The sequence below is a fragment of the Manis javanica genome, chromosome 12, assembly GCF_040802235.1.
Source record: "Manis javanica isolate MJ-LG chromosome 12, MJ_LKY, whole genome shotgun sequence".
NCBI classification, from domain to species: domain Eukaryota; kingdom Metazoa; phylum Chordata; class Mammalia; order Pholidota; family Manidae; genus Manis; species Manis javanica.
The window spans coordinates 84,869,036-84,887,043 of NC_133167.1; the positions used below are offsets into that span (position 1 = coordinate 84,869,036).

An 18,008-nucleotide genomic window follows, 5' to 3' on the forward strand; every position below is an offset into this window, starting at 1 on the left:
ACAGAGGTCAGTCATTCCAAAGCACCAAAATCTTGCCTGACACAAGACTGGAGACTGAAGGGGTCAGGGTGCGGAAGGCAGGGGACATGGCACATTTCCCTGGCTTCTCTCTGGCTGTTTAGCAGGGTTCCTGCTGCTCTGAGGAACCCCAGCATATGGTGGGGTTAGAGAGGGGATGTCAGGGGACAGAGTTAAAGTGTGAGGGTCGTCTGTGAGGAAGCAGTGGAGGTGGCCCGTGTCTGAGGGCTCCTCAGCCTGGCTAGCACAAGGTCTGCCTGCTGAAGACGCTCCCCTTCTGGTTTCCTACTTCATGCTTTCTCCCTGGAGTCGGGCCAGCTGGGAATGTAGTGTCTGAGCTCATCCATACCCCCTCCAAGGTGTGTGCAATCGCAGTGCATCTTATGAATGCGTATGTTTAAGAAAAGACCAATTAAAGGAAATTCTGAAGCAAATGGGACAAACTGTTTGGTGCTGGAGGGCAGCTGAGCAGCCGCTGTGGAAGGTGACCTGTAAACCCTGTGCTGACTCTGGGCCCAAATGACTCTGGCATAGACTGATGGCTGCAGAGTCAGTACGTGTCTGAATTTGACTCTTCTACGTCTACCGTCAAGGAAACAAGAAAGGCAGATGATGAAAGACTAGACAAGGAAATTCATTGAGGAAAATATGTATTTCATATGCAATGGGAATAAAATGGAGAAAATGAGGACCAATCAAAGACATTTTATTTATTTATTTTATTTTTATTTTTATTTTTTTTGAGAGGGCATCTCTCATATTTATGATCAAATGGTTGTTAACAACAATAAAATTCAGTATAGGGGGGTCAATGCTCAATGTACAATCATTAATCCATCTCAAGCCTAATTCTCGTCAGTCTCCAATCTTCTGAAGCATAACGAACAAGTTCTTACATGGTGAACAAATTCTTACATAGTGAATAAATTCTTACATGGTGAACAGTGCAAGGGCAGTCATCACAGAAACTTTCGGTTTTGATCACGCATTATGACCTATAAACAATCAGCTCAAATATGAATATTCATTTGATTTTTATACTTGATTTATATGTGGATACCACATTTCTCCCTTTATTATTATTATTATTATTATTTTTAATAAAATGCTGAAGTGGTAGGTAGATGCAAGATAAAGGTAGAAAACATAGTTTAGTGTTATAAGAGAGCAATTGTAGATGATCAGGTGTGTGCCTGTAGACTATGTGTTAATCCAAGCTAGACAAGGGCAATAAAATATCCACGGATGCAGAAGATTTCTCTCAAAGCAGGGGGGATGAGGTTCTGAGCCTCACCTCTGTTAATCCCCAGTTTCTCACCTGATGGCCCCCCTGCGACTGTGCCTGTCTTAGGTTGTTCCTCCCTTGAGGAATCTTACCCGTCTCTGGCTAACCAGTCATCTTCCGGGGCCATACAGGGAAATGTAAAGTTGGTAAGTGAGAGAGAAGCCATATTGTTTGAAAAGGTTAGCTTTTTACTTCTTTGCAGATTTATGCCCTGTGGCTTCTATGCCCAGCACTTGTCTCGAGGTATCTTTACCACCTGGAGGAATTAAAAGACATTTTATTTAAAAAAAAAAATGTCTGCCTGGAGAATACTGACATCTTTCGTGGCCTGACTCCAGGGTCACCAGCTCTGTGAAGCCTTCTGCGCCCTCCTTCCTAGAAGGAACTGGTTACTATTTGTTTCTTTGCCTCTCTCCGCCTAGAACAGACCCTATCCTAGTGTCTATGACCTGCTGTGGATCTACTTATGACCTTGTGTCTATCCCCAGACCACATCCTTGGGGCAGGGCAGGATCCTGTCTATCTCTGTCTCTCAGACAGGAAGTATTCCTGACGCAGGGTGGATGCTCTGAGTACGTGGCAAAGGGCAAGATTGTTGAGACCTCACTGTCCTGTGGAGAAGGCAGAGCCACCCCCTAACAGTGCTGGGCAAGTCAGGTGTTTCTTTGGGGTGCTCTCAGCAGCTTCCCCAGATGCCCCTGCCCCTCCAGCCCCCTTCTGAGACACCACCCCAGGCCATGGAGATGCAGGCCTTCTCTTACCCAAGGACTCTCTGACCCCAAATGCCTTCCTGCCTCTCATCTTCCATCCCAGAAATTAAATCTCTTTTCTTCCTTTAGGAAAAGGGATCATTTTTCCTTTGAAAGCATTGAAAAGACAGGAGCAGCTTAACCTGAGTAAGTCTCCAATTGGAGAAATTTCATGAAAAATAATGAAGGGCAAAGAATAGCAGACCTGGCAAATCAAAGCCCTGCCAGGGAGAGATTTAGAGGCATGACTTGGAATCACATTGCTCTTCTCCCCTGGCCTGGACACCCATATCAGACCCATTTTCAAGCCAAGAGTTTCGTTCAGTGTTCATAGCGTTCACCCTGCCGGGTCCTCCCCGAGGCGTCTGAACCCAGAGGGCAGAGCCTGGAGCCGAGCTGTGTGACGTGGCTGGCTGGGGCATTTTTCTTCTCCTGGGGACAACCAAAAGGGTTCTTTCGAAAAGTGACCCTCTCATCACATTTCCAGATCCCTAAAGATGTTGTAAATCAAAGAAAAGTTAAGAAACCTGTATGAACAGAAGATTCCTAACTCCATTTCAGGGAGGTGAACCAATCTTATAAAATCCTTCCAGATAAACTCTCCTTGGTTAGACCTTTACCATCTTTGCTCACTGAATTTTGTTCTCAATGTCTAAGTCTTCTAAACTCACATTAGTATTTTCAGTGGCATATGTTTCATTTCAGTGGTAAATGTATCAAAGTCACACTAACAACACTCCTACCTCCTGGTGATGCAGTGTCCCCGTGCTACTCACCACAGGCGGGCCAGTGGCCTTCTGCCACAAACCTGCTGGCAACAACCTAAGGAGACAGCAGTTCCTAATTCCCCAGGGAAGCATCTCCATGTGTGTAAGTAGAGCCCCAGCAGAGGACACTGCCAGGAAAGGGCTAGAGAATCACGAATTCCATAGCCTGGGAAGAAACTCCGACCTTATTTTTCTCCACTGTCCACTTCTCGAATTCTTAGTTACAACTTCTCTGAAAATCATCACTTAATTACTACTTGATGACCTCCAGTGCAAGGACTGTCACTCAAGCTATTTTCCTCTATTGTTATGACTCCTGAGTTCCTAGGAGACTGAGTCCTTAAAGTTAGGCAAAGTCTAATGGCTGGTTAGACTGCTTGAGAAATCTGGGCAACCTGATGTCCTAATGTGTCTAGATTGTTTTTCAAAAATGGAGAGGGCATTTTCTGAGTCTTTTTCTTTTCATGCATCCTACTTTTCTTTGTTGTCCCCACAGTTCTGGGTACTGTGAAGTGGGTTCAGTAAACATGCAGCGAGTCAGCGAGAGAATGACTCAATGGCAGGCCGCTTAGTTGTGTCTCTGTGGTCTCAGGAGGTGGCAGGCAATGCCCAGGGCCCCAGACCTTGGGTCACCAGCCCTGCCTACTGCGATGAGAGGTCCCCAGAGCCAGGGGTGAGGTGCTGATCCCCTGGGGCCACTTGGGGGGAGGGAGGGTCCCTCCTTCCTCACCATGGCTTGGACACCTGGTTCCCAAGAGTTAGAGCAGCTGCAAGGCCTGCCCTTTTGCACCTGCCTTGAGATCCAAGCTTCACACAGATGAGCTAACAAGGCACAAGAATCTCCTACACTGGGCTGGAGTTTCAGGTGCAGGTGCCTGCAGGGTCGCCAAGTGGGCAGTGCATAAAAACTGGGGGGAGGGCAGAAGTCAGGGCCACTCTTAATTAGGCAAGAATACAGAATAAGCCACCAGCCTCTGTGGGGGAGGACTGGATTCCAGCTCTTTGCCTTACTTGCTGTGGGATTTTAAGCAAGTTATTTAACTTCCATATTTAACGTCTTAATTCCTACAACTATAAGGTACTGGGTATATATTAATATCACCGATGACACAGGACTGTTGTGAGGATTAAGTGCTGTGTACATTAATTAGAACAGTGCCCAGCACAGAGTAATATATCTATCTAGAGAGATACATTAATATATAGATATATTAATATAATTATACATAATAACAGCATATGGAGTAATTACATACACACAGTCTGACGAAGCCACTCCCGCGTGCTGACCGCATCTGCAGGTACAGCCTGGCAGGGGCCATGCCCACAAGGGGCTGTCAGGAATCACTCTCACCTCCGTGGTCCACCTGATCAGAGTCGGACCGCACCCCTGCAGGGGAAGATTGCTGGGCTGAGTGTCCAGCCCCAGCCGGGTCATGAACTGGCCGCTGGACCATGTCGGTGAGTTTGTTAGTGCCTCAGAGCCCTCAGGCGGCCTTACCAGCCTCACAGAGGCAGTACAAGGGCAGAGCTCAGGGACTGACAGGGCACTATAATGGTGCCAATCATACAGATATCTGCCGATAAATATGAAGTCTGATGACCCATAAATGCAGCCTTTCTCTCTTGCAGGCTCTTCACCACCAGAGCGTCTGGGAGTGACCAGTCATCATCCCAGGCTCTCTCTTTGCCCAGCAGGACATCACTATTGTTACTGCACTATTATTATTGTACTCTGACGATTCCCTGTGACTCCACTCCCAGGCCCACTACTTTTGATGCTTGATTTAGGCCTTCCCATCATTCTTTAATTTCAGTGCTGTAAGCCGTCAGAAAGCAAGATGAAGCCAGGAAGAACGACCTCGAGGACAGGTAGGCAGGGGCAGCGGTGAAGTCTGCCTGAGGCCCAGGGGTGGCACAGTGTGTGTGGGCGTCTGGGCCCCTTTCTCCCGGGCACCCCCACAGTCCAGCCTGCGCTGGATGCTTCCAAAGCCCAGACTCACCCCATCCTATCAGGAAATCACATATCCTTGATCACAGGCAAGGGTCCTTGGGACCAGACTGTGCCCTCTCCGCCTGTCAGACGTTGTTCCATCCCCTGGGTTTCCGTTTCAGAGCTCGTGGCCATGACTGCACCAACAGCCTACCATTGCAGTGAGGGAAGAAGCACCAGCTCCTCCCAACAGCTGTCTAATGAGGAGCCCTCCCCATTCTCGGTGTCCTGGACACCCTGTATCACTCTTAACCTCCCCATGGTCCATTTTTGCACAGTCCTTTCAAAATCTGACTTGCAGAAGCAAGCCCCATATTCTACAAGGTTATGACTCACACACCTATCTAAGGCCCAGGCACTCAGCTTCTGCTAAAGAAGCCTGGGTTTAGGCGGGTTGGTTCAACAGCCCTCGGGAAAGAGACTGCAGCAAGGTGACACGATACATGGGACGAGTGTCCTTCTGAAATCCAGGTGGCTGACGATCGTCTCCCTTACACTTGTGGATTCCAGCACCAAATAAATAGCAAACAGTTACATTACACAGTGAGACAAATATAAGTGCATACGTCTGAGACTGGCCATGACTTGACACTGGCTCTGAACATCGATCCCAACTCCCAACGTAAATACGACCTAGGGTTTGGCTGGACATGTGAGAGAAGCTGCCCAGTGGGACCCAATCTAGGTGGCAGTCACGTGGGGCTCCAGGGCGCTCGCACTGTTCCCCAGCCCACCTGAAATGCCTGGGCTTCTTGCTGTCGGCATTCACCATTGTCGCAGAGCAGGACGGCCAGGGCATCCTGAGAAGAACTGATGTAAAGCAGGAGGCTGGGCGCCTGGGCTGTCACAAAGCTAACTGCAATGTTTTCCTTGGATAGAGCTGCATCTGCATACATCACTGAGGATGGGAGGCTTGCATTCTTGGTCACCGGGTATGGTTCTTGAAACATGTAAGTAACTGAAGTGCCAGCCTCAAATGCAGCAGAAACCTCTGCAAAACACAAGAGGGGGAAGTGCACCCTGAAACCTTCAGTGGGTCATTCAGGAGAGCTGTAACTGTGTATTGTTGGCGACCCATGGAGCTCTGTATGAGAGTTTGCACCTGAATTATAGGCTTCCCCCACTATGAAACTGCAGGAATCACATGCCTCCCATGATCATTTTGAAGCAGAAGATATTATTATTTTCAAATGACAAAGCATGGGGCTTGCAGAGGTTAAGTACCTTGCACAGCTGGTAAAAGAGCTCAGATTTGTATCTAGAAGTTCACATCCAGTTTAATATACATTTGCAGAATAACCACCATGGGACAGGCTGATTTCTTGAGATGCAAAGAGAAAATGTCCCTGCCTCCAGGATAGTACAGAGAATTTTACTAGAGCCTTTTACTTTCCAAACTGCAGTCCTAACAGCTCTGTGTTTGCCTGGTGCGTTAGAACTGTGAGTGGTCCCTAAACTCCTGAGCACAGGACCCTTGGGGCCAGAAGCACTTCCCTGTGGTGTTAGGCAAAATGTGAGGACTCGTGGAAACAGAAGAGAGAATCTGTGGAAACATTAGGAAACATTTTGGTACTCAAGTTTTTAGAGGTCTAGGAATTGATACTCTTTTCCAAGAAAAAAAAAAAAAAGCCAAGACGGGCAAATTGGCCTTCCTATGGAGAGTAATAATGCTGTTAGGGCAACAACAGATAGGGTTCTGCTGCCCCCAGGAAGACAGGTGGCACCTGCGAGCTGGTGCTGTTCGATCATCAGGAGCATACGCCTCACCCAGCCCACCTGGGTAATGTCTTCACTCCAGCTGTCATCATTTTAATTCCATGCCACTTAATCAGAGGCACTAGCTCGGAAGCCTCACTCGATCTCTCCCTGTCTGTGTGGTCCCAGGCAAGTGACAGGGCCTGTGGGGACCGTTTCCTCATCTGACAGATGGAGAGAAGACACTCGCCTCGGTAGTGCTTCCCTGTGGACAGATGAGAAGATGTGCACGCGGCACTTACGAGGGTTAGTCGCAAGTTTGAAATCACGCACTTTCCAGATTGGAGAATTTGCCCTGAACCCATCCCAATTTTCTTCACAAAATATATCTGTTTAATGATGCACATCTGTCCAAATACTAAGCTGTTCTCTTTCGCTCAAGGCTCACTTTCACCTTTATCTCTGTACAGTATCAGAGTAGGGGGAAAGCTGCTTCTGTCAGCAACATACTGAGAACCTCTGACATAAAGACCGGGCAGTAATCATGAGGCCGCTCTGCCAGTTCCTCTTTGTCCCGAAGGATATATGGAATGTTCCCAATTCCCTAGGAAATCCTCTATTGAGTTGGTGGCCCCCAGGACATAACCAAATGTGGCTTTAGCTCCCTAATTCCATTGCGAATTGGTTCCACTTTTGTGAAAATTCGGTAACAGCCTGTACCAATGCCAAAAAACTTAACATTGCATATTCATGCATATTGCTCAGCAGTTTGGGAATACCAGCTGCTTTCTACTAACATTTCAGAGAAAGTGTTCTACATTTATCATTCAGGTTCCAACATCAGAGCTCCTGATTACAGAGATATGCAGAGACTCCTGACCGAGGATTCCCGGTGATCGTCAGTTTGATTCAAGCACTTTCTACATGTGAATTTCCTTGCCACCTTCTGGTCCGCATTTTGAGCCACACTATCTCCCAGTTAACAGAATAATGGCTTTTATTTGAGGTTGGTGTGTGTTCAAATGTAACTACAGTTCAGAGCATTCTATTATGAATAGCACATTAGATATGGGCATATATATTATATTTTCTTCTTTATACTTTGGACAGGAAATTAAAATGAAAGGAATTTTTAAACTAGAAATGTCCAACAGAATTCCTGTCTTCCCTCCTCCCTTAGTCCCAGTTCTAATTATTTTTAATGCTTGGATGTTGTAAATTTCAAGAAGCTCAGTTCAGCAAAACACCTGCATTTGTTTATTCTCTCAATTTCTTATATTTTATAATTTAAGAGGTTAAGCTCACTGATGATATTTAAGGTCCCTGACTGATTTTTTCAGAACATCCAAAACCACTGGGCTAAATGGGAGAAAACCCTTCGCATGGAGGTGATCTTGCAGAACCATGAAGCTACTGCAGGGCTGGGACCAGTACCAGCGGCGTCCCCTGAGGGCCTGCCTGGCAGAGGGGCTGGCTGGGTATAGTCTGAGGAGACAGGACACACATCAAAAATAATTCTAACAACCCAGTGGAAGAGCCCCAGGGTGTGATGTGTGAGCCACTGGGCAGCCATGTTTCCAGGTGCCCAAGGAGCCAGAGAACACCCGGTGGAGGGCTTGGCTGGGCCTCCCACCAGCAGGAAGGAGGAGGCGTTGCTAAGAAACACGGTGACACTGCAGGGGTGCATGTCTCAGCCTCCAGCCTCCTCGCACATGCCACCAAGCCGCAGGCCATTCAAGGGAAGGCAGAAATGAAGTCGGTCTTGTGGTGGGTAGGACGACTGGAAGAAGTTATGTCAAATCATGGGATGTAGGAGGGACGCAGTAAACAGAGCTGGTCTTAATAGTAACAGTATAATTATATTTAGAATTAGAGTAAGGGTTTAGACAGGCATGGGTGATGAGGATACTGGCTGCCTATAATCAGACAGGATGTTATTAATTCAGAAAAACATCCATCAAAACTAAATGGAACAATTGGAAATTTGAATGCTGAGTGGACATTTTATAATAGTTTAAGAATGGTTATTAAAATCTTCTTAGAGTGTTATTCCTGGGGTATGTGTTTTTAGTGACTCTATCTTTTACCAATATATATTGAAATATTTATAGGTAAAATGTTGTGATATTTCAAATTTACTTCAAAGTAATAAAGGAGAGGAGAGGGTTACTGTCAATGTATCGTGAGTGCCATAAGCTGATAATTTTTGAAGCTAAACAGTAGATCCATGGGCTTCTGAGGTCCTTCTGTCTCCCACAGCACATGATTGAATTTTCTGTAGTAAAAAGTGAAATACATACACACACACATATGTGTGTGTGTGTGTGTGTGTGTGTGTGTGTGTGTGTGTGTGTGTGTGTGTGTGTTAGTTGGCAGGAAGAAAATATTACAGAGTTTTTGACAGGATTTGGCAATTGGCAAAGAGTACTTAAATATACAATATATCTTTTTCACAGATATTTCATTGCTAAGGAAATAAACAATGCATGTGTCTATCACCACATTACTTGGATGCAAAATTTGGGCCAATCTAAAATTCCAAAGGAATAATTAGAGCAATCATGGTAACGGGCGTATGTCCCTAATCCTTGGCAGACATTCTCCCAAGGTCTTTGTGAAGTGCTCACTGGATGCCCACCATAATCCTTTTGTGAAATACTCCTGAATTCAAGTTTTATAGACAAGAAAATGAAGGAATCATGAGGCTTAGTTACATAATCAGTGTCACACGCTAGAGACTATGGGTGAGCCAGGGTCTGAACTCAGGCCGAGTCCCACCACCCTACCAAGCTGAAGTGTTCTGGTGATAGAATGGGTTAAATAGTAGGCAACTCCACCAGATGGAATATATTGCAAACATTACAACTGGTGAGTTAAATAGGAATGTCTATGCATTGAAATAAAGACAATTCAGGTTATGAGATGTAGCCAACAGAATTACCTCAACTCTACTAAATGGAAAGAAAAGAGGAAGAAGGAAATCAGATTTTCTTTTTAATGCTTGTCATTCAGTAATTGGATTGGGTTTTTACTTTTCTAGACTTCCAATTGTATTTCCAAATATAATTCCAAATTGATTATCTAACGTTTAATTAAAAAGTAATTTAAATGCTAACACCATGACAGTCCTACCCAGATTCTTTGTATAATGGTGAAGGTGGAGGTGGGCTAAAGACAAATGGTGTTGGGGTAGTGGATGTCCACCTGCACAAGAATGAAGCTGGTCCCCTACCTCATACCATACACAACAATTACCTCAAAATGGCTTAAAACTAAATGTAAGGGCTAAAACTACAAAACTCTTAGAAGAGAACATTGGCAATAAATATTCATGACCTTTGGCTAGGCAAGGATTTCTTAGACCTAACACCAAAAGCAGGACAGAAAGGAATCAGTAGGAGATAAGACATCACCAAAAGTGAACACTTTAGTGTTTCAAAAGATACTACAAGAAAGTGAAAAGGACAGAAAATATTTACAAAGCATATATCTAATATGGGAATTATATTCAGAATATGCAAAGAATTCCTACAATGGAACAACAAAAAGAAAAAAAATAACTCAACCAAAAAAATGGGTAAATATTGAGATAGGCATTTCACCAAAGAAGGCATATGAACTGCCAACAGGTACATGAAAATACGTGCAAGGCCCTTAGTCATCAGGGAAGTAGAAGCCCAGAGTGCACACCCACGGGAAGATGGGTCGGGGAGACAGAGAACAAGTACCGGTGGCCATGTGGGGAAGCTGGAATCCTCCTGCTTTGCTGGCTAGGATGTAAAATGGAGCAGCCACTTGGAAAGCAATTTGCTAGTTTCCTCCAAAAGTAAACACACAGGTACCGCTCAACCCGGCAGTCCGGCTCCCAGGAGTACACCCAGGGGAACAGAAGACACAGGTACTCACAAAAACACGCACAAGAGTGTTGGAATTATTCATAAAAACCAGAGGATTGATCCCAGTGTCCATCAACAGATGAATGAACAAACAAAATATATGGCATCCACACAATGGAATAATCTTCAGAAATACAAAGGAATAAATTATGAAAAATGCTACCTTGAAAACTTTATGCAAAGTGAAAGAAACCAGACACAAAAGACCACATAGTATATGACTTGATGCATATGACATGTCCTCAGGGGCAAACCCACAGTGAGAGGAAGTAGATTGGTGGTTTCCAGGGACTGGGGGAGAGGGGCGAATGGGGAGCCGCTGTTGATGGGCATGAGATTTCTTTTGGGTATGAGGAAAATACTCTGAAATTAGTGGTGATGGTTGTGCATCTATATTTATATGCTAAAAACCACTGACCTGTACATTTTAACAGGGTGGATTTTATGGTATATAAATTACATTTCAATAAACAAAGAGGAAACACAAAACAACAAAAAATACCTATTTGAATCCTATCACTATATTCCTATACAGACTGGAATTAGGGTCCTAAGGGGAAAAAGGAACCAGACAGTTGCTGGATGGATCTCCAAGCCTGACATTTATTAGCAAGTCCCTAAGCCTCTGTGAATGTCAGTGTTTTCACATGTTAAATGCAGATATTAATATTTTCCCTACTATGCTGGGGGTAGGGGTTATTTGATGCAGTCAACAATTACTAGCTAATTTTGTGATCATTATTCCTTTGTACCATAATCAAAAGAATGTGGATCACCTCGCTGGGCCGTGGTTCTGGCCCAGGCACTGGTAACGGGCGTATGTCCCTAATCCCACTCCAGATGTTTCCGGTACCTGCACACCCTCAAGCACTCATGCCATAGCAAGTTAACAGGGAAGATTGCCCCCCACCAGAGAGCATGCCTGTCCAGGGCCGGCCTGTGGCTAAGGTCTCCCACTGTGCTCCCAAAGTATGTTTCCCAGCAGCAGCTGGCATGGCCAGAGACCTGGTTAACAGGTTCATCTTAGACTCTCTGTAGCTGCTGAATACAAAGAGAATGATGTCCTAGGGGTCGGAGGAAGAGGGAGAAGTTTGGAAACTGAATCATGAAGCAAGCTGAAAAGGCTAAGCACATATTTGTCTGTGTCACATATGGATCAAAATAAAAAGTGGGGAGAGGGCACAGAGGATACTTCAACACAGCAATCAGACGACATGGCGGCAGGGACAGAAGATAATTCATAGGGGTTGGTGCGGAGAAAGGAGCCAGGGAAAAATTAGGCTAAACTTACAACAACATGATCTATGAGATGTCTGAATCATGTCCCTGGAGAAATGCAGAGGTCCAATGTTCTTTTTTTGTTTTTGTTCTTCCCAAACAGAAGAGCTGGGTATACATCCTGCAAAACAATGCTAGCGTCCTTCAGTGAGGGGCCTGGTTGGGTTTATTTCTGCATTTGCCCCTCCTGGGTTGTGGGACCAGACTAAGGGCGGCATTTAATGTTTTCAGGGCAAGTTATTCAGACCTCCCCATGTGAAAATCAAGTCGTGCTTTGCTGGTCTTAGCTCATTGTGAGAGCCTACTGGGGTGGCGCGACTTTATTTTGAGCTTCCACATGGGGACCAACATACAACTGGCCCTAGAATTTGTGCAGCTTCCTTCCAAGAAGCACAATGCTTCTCCACAATAAGCAGCAAGTGATTCAGTCTAACTGGGGAGACCAGCATGAATGAACAAAGAGCTTCGATTACGTGCCCTTCAAGGCGAACATTTTTTGGGGGGCTCTTTTTTCCCCAGTGCTTTAAAGTTCCAATGGTAACATGGACTAAACAAAGCATCTAGGAGAGGTGTTAGGTAATGTGTTTTAGTGGACTGAGAAGAGTTATGTATAACTGCCATCATTGTTTGTATGTAAATGGTGTTCCAAAGTGATAAAAACATTTTGATAGTTTAATGCTGCTTTTGAAATACCGTTTACATTCTTTGGTCAACAAACATTTTTTTTTAATCAACAAAGTAAACTTAAAAATTCTGCAAAGGTCAGGTGAGAAATTGGGGATCAACAGAGGTGAGGCTTAGAACCTCACCACTCCTGTTTTGAGAGAAATCTTCTGCATCCGTGGATGTTTTATTGCCCTTGTCTAGCTTGGATTAACACATAGTCTACAGGCACACACCTGATCATCTACATTTGCTCTCTTACAACAGTAAACTATGTTTTCTACCTTTATCTTGCATCTACCTACCACTTCAGCATTTTATTAAAATAATAATAATAATAGTAATAATAATAATAAAGGGAGAAATGTGGGATTTACATATAAATCAAGTATAAAAATCAAACGAATATTCATATTTGACCTGATTGTTTATAGTTCATAATGCGTGATCAAAACCAAAGTTTCTGTGATGAATGCCCTTGTACTGTTCACCATGTAAGAACTTATTCATTATGTAAGAATTTGTTCACCATGTAAGAACTTGTTCATTATGCTTTAGAAGATTGGAGACTGACGAGAACTAGGCTGGGGGTTGATTAATGATTGTGCATTGAGCATTGACTCCCCAATACAGAATTTTATTGTTGTCAACAACCATTTGATCAATAAATATGAGAGATGCAAAAAAAAAAATTCTGCAAAGGTTGATACTGGACCTCATCTTTGCCCTTTTATTTGAGAAACACTAAGTATTTATACTGAATGATGAAATTTTATAGTTTACAGAGTCATCATGAAATTATCTAGAGAATTCACACCATGACTATCACTCCTGGCCCAAGGCAGATACCCTCAGGATCAGCTTTGGTCAAGGCAACAAAGTCATACGGTCAGGAGGGCTGTGGAAAGACACTGGGGCAGGAATTTTGGCTCTTTGTTCTATCCCTTTCCAGCCCCCCATGACCTGAAGTGAATCGCTGAGCAGGGCTTTTAAATCTTCCAACCCCACCTGTGTCACCTGCAGAACCGATTTTACTAGATGCTTGATATGTGTCACTAACTTAACTACATACTCCCTACCAAAAAGGATTTAAGGTGGCTTATGTATCTCTAAGGCCCCTCCAGGGCTGTAGTCTTGGCTCTGTGATTGCTCTTGTGGACTGAGTCATGGAACTGGAAATATAAGATCAACCCTCACTGCCTGGCTGACAGAAATGAGTCCACTCTCCCAGTGGGCAGCTGGCTTCTGGCACTAGGATGGCATCCTGTTACCCTCCATCCAGCTCAGCGGCAGTGCCATGCCCAACAACTGTGATGAGTGTCTGTCATCCTGGCCGGGAGCTCTGCCCGTCTCACCCAGGAGACTGAGGGAGGTGATGCATCATGGGACTAAGGGCACAGCCTGACCGTGGCTTGCAGGTGCCACACGACAGCACGTGTGGAAACCATAGCGCCTATTGTACCTGTGTTGTAGAAGGGCCCTTCATAGGACGAGTTGGTGCAACCGCAGAAGTACCCACTGAGCTTCTCCACGCACTTGCCCCGTTGTGGCAGGTGTGGCCATAACTGCTGCAGTGGCCTGGGCATCCTGGCCGCACGCTGGGTGTGACCTTTGCCCTCTCCTCCTCCAGGTCCAGTTTCTGCCCATTCAAGTGCAGGGAGTGTATGCCTCCTAGGAAGCCTTTCTGTCTTCATGATGTTCCCCCTGAAAAATACAAGGAATACACATCAGGTCTCACAGGGTTCGATGCCGTTAGTTCAACATTGACATTGTTAACAGCTAATTAGTGTCCTGTTGTCATGCTGTATTGAACTTCTCTATTAAAGTTCCCAGTAAGAATTAGGAATTCAGGGGGCCTGGAAAGAGTATGTCTTTCTAGGCTGGGAAACCCCCTCTTCATCCTGCTACTGAAAAAATAGTAAAAGACTATCTAGTTCATGCAGAATCCTGAACTTTACATGGTTAAGAATGAAACTTCAGATGGCCATGTTCGTTGCAAATGAGATAAAATATGCTCTTGCACAGTCTGTCACAGACTTTTTGGTAGTGGAACACACATGCAGATTGTCCCTCATGGCAAAGTCAGAAGCAAGCTATTCGGGGCACCAAGTTAGGAAACTGCGATAAGTTTTGTAAAGCTCATGGAACACAGAGCGGTGTGCTGTGCAGAGGGCGGACCTCACAGCCAGAGAGCAGGGAGTCAAGCTCTATGTCACTGGCTGATTAGCCACATTGGCCACCACATCCCCAAGCCTCAGCTACTCGAGATGTAAAATAAGAATGAGTCTATTTTTTGTGTTTATGCTACAGATTTGGTTAGACCATGACTACAGTGCATGCTCAACCATCGCTCGACACGTCCCTTCTCCTGCGCCCTCCCAACGGCTGGGACCAGAGGTTGTCAATGTAGCTGTGCAGATTAATTGCTCCAGATGTTTATTTAGAAGGGAAGGTTCTCCTTCTGGAGCACAGAATAGGACTGTAACCCAACTTTCTGCCCAGGGCACACCTTGAAGTTTCCAGAGAGATTCACAAAGCCCATAGCAAATTATTCAAGAACAGAGGAGGCTCAAAGCCATAACTGTTAGAAAGCCAGGACCCCACCAGGTTAGCCTTTTGGTAAAATGATGTGTGCTGAGAAATGACAGCCAAGAAATTAAGCCGAATCCCATCTGCAGATATTTACTGGGTTCTGGGAATGCTGAGTGATCCAGAGAAGACAGGTCCAGCCTGCCTTTAAGTTCTATTCCAAATCCAACGGTGTTGGCTCAGGTCCACATTCCTGAAGAACTGAGGGACACACTGTGGTCCTGAAGGCTGCAAAGGGCACCCCTGGAGAGGAGATGTGCAGGAAGATGTCTGGAGCAGGACCCTCTTGTCATTTGTCATCTCCTTCCTCAGGCCATTCTTAGCCTCAGTCATTTCTAGCTCATCAGCCTGAAACTTTATTAAATCCTGGTCTAGAAAACTACCAGATAAAAATACAGTCCTAGCAAGGTGGGAACAGATGAGAATCCCGAAGGATTTATATGAGACCAGGAGTCTCCATGTTAAACAGGAAACTAAATCTAAGTTAAAGATAAAAATAGGCAACCAAAAGATTTCCGGCATCAGTCACCCTAGCAACATAGACAAGGAAATAATTGGAAATGGGGATGGTGAGGGTATAGGGTGGATATTAGGGGGTCAGGAGGTATTCCATCTTCCCTGAATCATACCAGGTCATTGGACCTGTACATATATGTATAACAGTTACTGTCTGCACCAAAAAAATGAGAAAGGACATTCCTAAAGAATTAATCGAATCCCTTATTCTAAAGTAATGCTAAAACACCACTGAATTTTCTGTTCTGATAAGTGATACCCAATCAGGCCAGGAGGTCAAACCCAAATTATATCCTCCTGTCTGTCTCAGTTTTGGTGAGTATATCTCCTTTTAACCACAAGATAAATCAACTACAAATACAAGCAGATCATAAAGTAAGGTTCATTATTTCTTTTCCAGAGACTGTGTAGAATAAAGAGGGGAGGATTTATGGAGTCAAATGTTTTTTCAAATATTTTTTCCCTTATTTTTCAGTCTTTCCCTGTGGTAGATTTGAATAACTCTTCATATATCTTGTTAGTGGCATTTTTCTTCCAGCAGATGTGGAAAATGCAAACTCTGCTGCACATTTTCTCACAGGTGACAGTCAACACGTTTAGAAAAGGAGCAGAAGGTGGCAGGGGCATTTTCTCTGGCAGCAATGTACCCCTTGAGGTCTGAGACATTTAAAGTACAGTGAGAATGACCCAAAACTAGGGGAGCCTTTCAATCCCAACGCTGACAAAACACCGTGACACAACGAACTATGAACTAAACTGCACAATGAATTATATTTCAGTTTTCACCAGGCTGTTTTTTATTCTTTACAAAGGAGAAATTAGAGGTCCAGCTCCTTTTCCTTTATGGAGAGGTAGCATGTGACTGAGGCTAGAATAATCTGAAAAGGTGCCCCTGGCGCCCACACTCACACCTGGTCTCTACTTCCTGACGCTACCTACTACTTGTAGTTGGAGGCATGACTCTTTGTCTGAAACTTGAATTCTGCAGAGCAGGGCAGCCACAGCCTTCCCTCCCCCTGGCTCACAGCCCCTCTCCCTGGCCTGCCCAGCCTGGGCATTTGCTTTCTGGGGTGTCTCTGCTTCCTCCCCACACCCAGAGGTGAGGTCAAAGTGCAACCCCCTCAGGCCTCCTTGGAGCCCTCAGCAACCCTGTAAACCATCTTCTACCCTGACTTCTCGTCATGTGCCACTTTGCAATCAGAAAACCAACTGAGTGTGAACATTTGATTCTGTCCTTCCTGTTTAATGTCCTGGAGTGACTAGTCCTTGTCTGGAGCAGTGAGCTCAGCTCTCTCAGCAGAGCTGACGGAGCGTGACAGATCTGGCCTCCTCCCACACTCTCTGCTCTGACCTCAGTGCCCCAGGCACCCTGAACTAATGGCCCCACCAGGCCCCAGGTCAGCTTTGGCTTTGGGCTCTTCCTGTGCCCCACTTAGGTGGGGTGTTGTCTTCCCCCAGCCCTCCACTGCTCACGCCGCTGTCCTGCATGGCAGAGCTCAGCCTCAGCTGCACCAGGGTCAGCTGGGGTGACAGGTGTGCGCTGTGCTTGGCCACAACCCCAGCAGGACCACTTAACCAGTGGACATGGCCTTCCTGTGACTTTGCAACTGCTGCTCTAAAAGAATGGCTTTTCTCCTTACTTGTCTGCATCTCGTCCAGAGTTCACTGTAAGGCTGGAAAAGCAACAACAGAAATGTAACATTATTCTTAGAGCAACTGGAAGTCGTGTTTTTTGAGGCTCCTACTTAATCTGCAAGCCGCTTGAAAATCAGAACTGTACCGCTAATTCTAAAAAAATATATTGGTATGCCGAAACTTGCTAATTCTGCATTGAATACTCAGCGGGAAAGAAGGTGTCGTTCATATTACTCATGTTGCACAATGAGGAAGCAGCGTCAGAAAGATTGCTTCTCCAAAGCTGAGAATCAGACACAGCGAGGAGTCAGGCTGGATCTCTTGGCCTTCAAGCGTGCACACCTTCGGAGCCCTAAAATCCTAAAACAAACGATCTGACGACACAGCACCATCGGCAGGGATGTTCCGCCTCCTTCCTCTGGTTTCAGATGGTTTCTCCCTCCAGGCAACGTGCACGTGTGCGTTTATCCTCTCAGCTCCCCATCACTCTTCCTGACAACTCACACCACTAGTCGGCTCGCCCAGCCAGAAGCAACTCTGCATGAAGCTCTTCAGCTGGCCCTTGGCATCCAGCATGTTTATGATGATGATGTTTCCTTGGACTGAGTATGAATCAACTCTTAAAAACATCACTATCATCATTCTGTGCCCCTCATAGAAAACCTCCACGTGTCAGCTCGACACACGCTCATTGCTTCCAGAGAACATCTCAGTTCCTTGGGCCCTTCTTGAGCGCATGTGCAAGAGCCCGTATTTCTCTCCTGTGGGCCTGCCTGCCTTCCTGGCCACACGCAAGCCAAACTTTTACGTGGAGGGCCCTTTCCCTGGAAAACACTGAATGTGCCACCTCAGGCCACTGTTGCACAGAAACGAGCAGTGTGACTTCCTTTCTTCCCTCCCCTCCCCTCCCTTGTCTTCCTTTTC

The 18,008-nt window shown here is 45.4% G+C and overlaps 1 protein-coding gene across 2 annotated transcripts in view; it reads right to left on the bottom strand.

Annotated features, from left to right (window-relative positions):
- The window catches only part of LOC118968766 (contactin-associated protein-like 3), a 191,894-nt gene that overhangs the window by 17,059 nt on the left and 156,827 nt on the right, over positions 1-18,008 (bottom strand). The window contains exons 7-8 of one of the 2 annotated variants that reach the window (XM_073218949.1): positions 13,807-14,048; positions 5,547-5,803 (exon numbers count right to left, since the gene is read on the bottom strand). In XM_073218949.1, the coding sequence (XP_073075050.1) occupies positions 14,016-14,048 (33 nt within the window). In that variant the 3' untranslated portion in view covers positions 5,547-5,803; positions 13,807-14,015. Of the gene's footprint in view, positions 1-763; positions 5,804-13,806; positions 14,049-18,008 lie in introns of those variants that run through there. The other variant, XR_012123942.1, reaches the window with a different exon arrangement.